This window comes from Lagopus leucura, unplaced genomic scaffold (genome assembly GCF_019238085.1).
Source record: "Lagopus leucura isolate 7727_CA_CO unplaced genomic scaffold, USGS_WTPT01 34116-0_obj-0_obj, whole genome shotgun sequence".
NCBI classification, from domain to species: domain Eukaryota; kingdom Metazoa; phylum Chordata; class Aves; order Galliformes; family Phasianidae; genus Lagopus; species Lagopus leucura.
The window spans coordinates 1-2,990 of NW_024965446.1; the positions used below are offsets into that span (position 1 = coordinate 1).

The window sequence follows — 2,990 nt, forward strand, 5'->3', positions numbered from 1 at the left end:
GGGGGGGGAGCAATTAATGGAGGCGGTGTTGATTAGCGGCTTTATATTAATGGAGGAACCAATGACGTGGGCGTATTGATGGGCAGATTTGTGTAAGCTGGGGCTCAGCCCCCGTCCAGAGAGGGAGCTCACACCAAAGAGGTGAAATAGTAACTTTATGTAGATGGGGGAGCCAATTAGAAGGTGGCGTTGATTAGCAGCTTCCTATAGCTGGGAGAAGGGTATCACAAGTCGGTGGCTTCAGGTAGGTGGGGAACCAATCACGTGGAGCTGTTGTTAATTAGCTGGGGAGCTGATTATGGGGAGGCACCGCTGGGGTGAAGAGCCGCCTTGCTTTTCCCCAGACCGCAGCCAGTTGCCCTCAGTTTGGGCTCCCTGCAAAGCTTTTCTGCCTGCAGAGCTCCATCCACAGATGGCACTGCAGGCAGCCGTCGTTCCAGCACCCCTCTGCTGCAGGGGCTTCGCTGCTGTCCTCGTCTCTTGAAATTTTACCCTCGATGGGATTCATTTCTCCCTTCCCTGCAAGTTTTTGCGGCCCTCTCTGCGTGGAAAGGAAAAACTTGGAGGCCCTGCAGTGACAGATGTGCTGAGCGCATCGCAGTGTCCCCGTTACTGCGTCCCTGCAGAGGAGGGGAGAAGTTCTGCTTCACTCCCTTCCTGTTTGGAGCTCTGTGAGATGGGTGAAGCAGAACGGGCTCTTCTCCAGCCACCATCGCTCTCCTCGAGGCAGTGATGGTTCAGTCGCTGATAAAAGCAAAACAAAACAGATGGGAACCCATCGCTGAGGGCTCTCACATGGGAAAACGAGGCTTTGCTAACGAGTGGGGCCGCCCCTCTCCCCAATTGACCCCTTAGCAGCAGTTTGGTGGCTCGGCCTCTGGGTGGGGGAGCTGCGAGTCCTCGAGCGGAGGATAAAACCCCGCATCTGAAGCTGTGGGAGCCGCTCCTCCTCCTCTTCCTTCCGAAATAAAAGAGGAAAGGGTGAAATTTGTTACGGGGAGGCTTGGAACAGCGAAGGGCGTTTGTGTCAGCGCCCAGGAGGAGGTGGGTTTGTGTGGGGGGAGGAGCTCCGGCGCTGCCCAGGGATGGGGGATGGCTGCTGTTATGGAGGTGTGGGGTCCCCCGTGGGTCTGGAGTATTCTGAGCGCCCCACAAACCTGCGGTCCCCAAACCTGACAGATTCGGGTCCTCCACGCTTCCCCGCGTGGACGCTGGACTCCTCCATGCACCCCCACAGCTCCAGCGTCCTCCAAACCCCTCAGGTTTGGCTCCTCCAAACACCCCCACGCAGCTCCAAGCCCTCCAACCTCCACGTGCCCTGGGTCCTTTGGCAGCCGCCTCGTTAACGAGGAAACGAAGGCAGCTGACGGGCGGCCGGTAACGCAGTTGTGTCCCTCGTCCCTCTGCTCAGGGCTGTGCCTTCCCGGGGTGCCCAGCACGGAGCCTGCGGCCACCCAGCGCCGGGCATCGCATCGCAGCTCTGCGCTGCCCTGTGGGACGCTGCTGTGCGGCACCACCGCCAGCCCGACGGACGGCCAGCGGCAGCGACTCCTGTAGGTGGGGCGCGGGGGGCGGTTGGCTGTTTGTCACACGGCCGGGCGGCGCTGGGCGCTGTTTGCCCTCCCTGCTGGGGCCGGGCCGGGAGGTGTGGCTGCGCTGGGCTGCGGCGCCGCTTCCTTCGGTGCGATCCGTGCGCGGCAGCGCGGTTCTGAGCGCAGCTGGGGAGGCTTTGGGTGCTCGTCGTGTTGCGCTGGGGTGCAGCCGGGTTGTGCCGCTTCCACGGCAGCGCAGGACGGTGCTGTGCCCCACAGAAAGCCCACATCTGTGGGTCCGTGCCCCGTCTGCCCCTCGAACAGCACCGCGGCAGGAGCGCAGGGGCTGAGCTTTGGGTGCAGAGTGTTTTCATTTCCCGTTTGCACGTTGCTGTTCCTCTGTCCCACAGGAGCAGGAAAAGGAAAGGCTTGGTGTGCCTGGAGCAGCAGCGTGAGCTGCAGCCCCCGCGGTGCCCGCAGGGCATGGGCTCTTCATCCTGCAGCCTGCTGGAGGACAGCAGCGTGCCAGAGGAGTGCCTGGAGATCCCTGCCTCTGCTCCCGGAGATGGGCTGAGCGGCAGCGTGGCTCCCAGCCCCGCTCTCCTGCAGCCCACGGGGCTGGATGCTGACCCTGGCAGTGCTGGACTGCATTTCGCAGCGCTCAGAGCGCAGCAGGCAGCCGTCAGCTCCCACCCCTGGCTCAGCACCGCGCCGCTCTGTGCCCAAAGGAGCAGCTGCTGTTTCACACTCAAACCCAGCCCTGCTGGAAGGGAAGCCCCCCTCTCGCACTCCTTCCTCTCCGAATGCCCGGAATCTTTGCCTTTCCCTCTGCTGAGCCCAGGTGTGGAGGAGGTGCTGCCGGGCCGCCCCGAGGATGGCGTGCAGCCATGGCAGGGCGGCGTGGAGCAGCAGGCGGTGCTGAGTGGTGGTGGGCAGCCGAGAGCCGCCGGCACGGAGCCGGGGACGCGGAGCCTCCTGCAGGCGTTGGCCGCCTCCCAGCACGGCCCATCCCGCACACCGGCTCCCAAAGGGCCGAAGGATTCCTCTTCCTGCACCCGAGAGCGCGAGAGCGGCGCGGCGACGGATCGGCTGCAACACGAGGCTGCCTTCAGCAAGGGGGAGAAGAGCAGAGGCGGCGCTGCGGGTGCCGGCAGGTCGTGGCGCGTGCCTGCTGCGCGCAGGGAGAAGCTGCCGGGGCTGGCGGGCACGGCGTCCCCCAGCCAGGTGGCCATGGCCTCCTTCGCACCGCGCCGGCAGGGCGGGCTGCCCGTCCCGCACCGCATCCAGGTGTGTGGGAGCAGGGGGGAGCAGGGGCAGCGGTGGGGGCCCTCGTGGTGCGGGCTGCGCTGCCATCGCTGCCTCTCTGCTGTCGGTGCTCTGGGTGCCGGGGTGACTGCGGCCCGGTTGTGCGGCTGGGATGGGTTGGTGTTCGTTGTGCAGCTGGGATGGGTTGGTGTT

At 64.6% G+C, this 2,990-nt stretch overlaps 1 protein-coding gene across 1 annotated transcript; it reads left to right on the forward strand.

Annotated features, from left to right (window-relative positions):
- Positions 1-1,008: 1,008 nt before the first annotated feature.
- On the forward strand, positions 1,009-2,819 carry LOC122192116 (the record flags this gene model as incomplete). Its single annotated transcript, XM_042892580.1, has 3 exons — positions 1,009-1,044; positions 1,412-1,553; positions 1,943-2,819. A coding segment is annotated over exon 3 (804 nt), but the record flags the coding sequence as incomplete, so codon positions are not given.
- Positions 2,820-2,990: the final 171 nt, after the last annotated feature.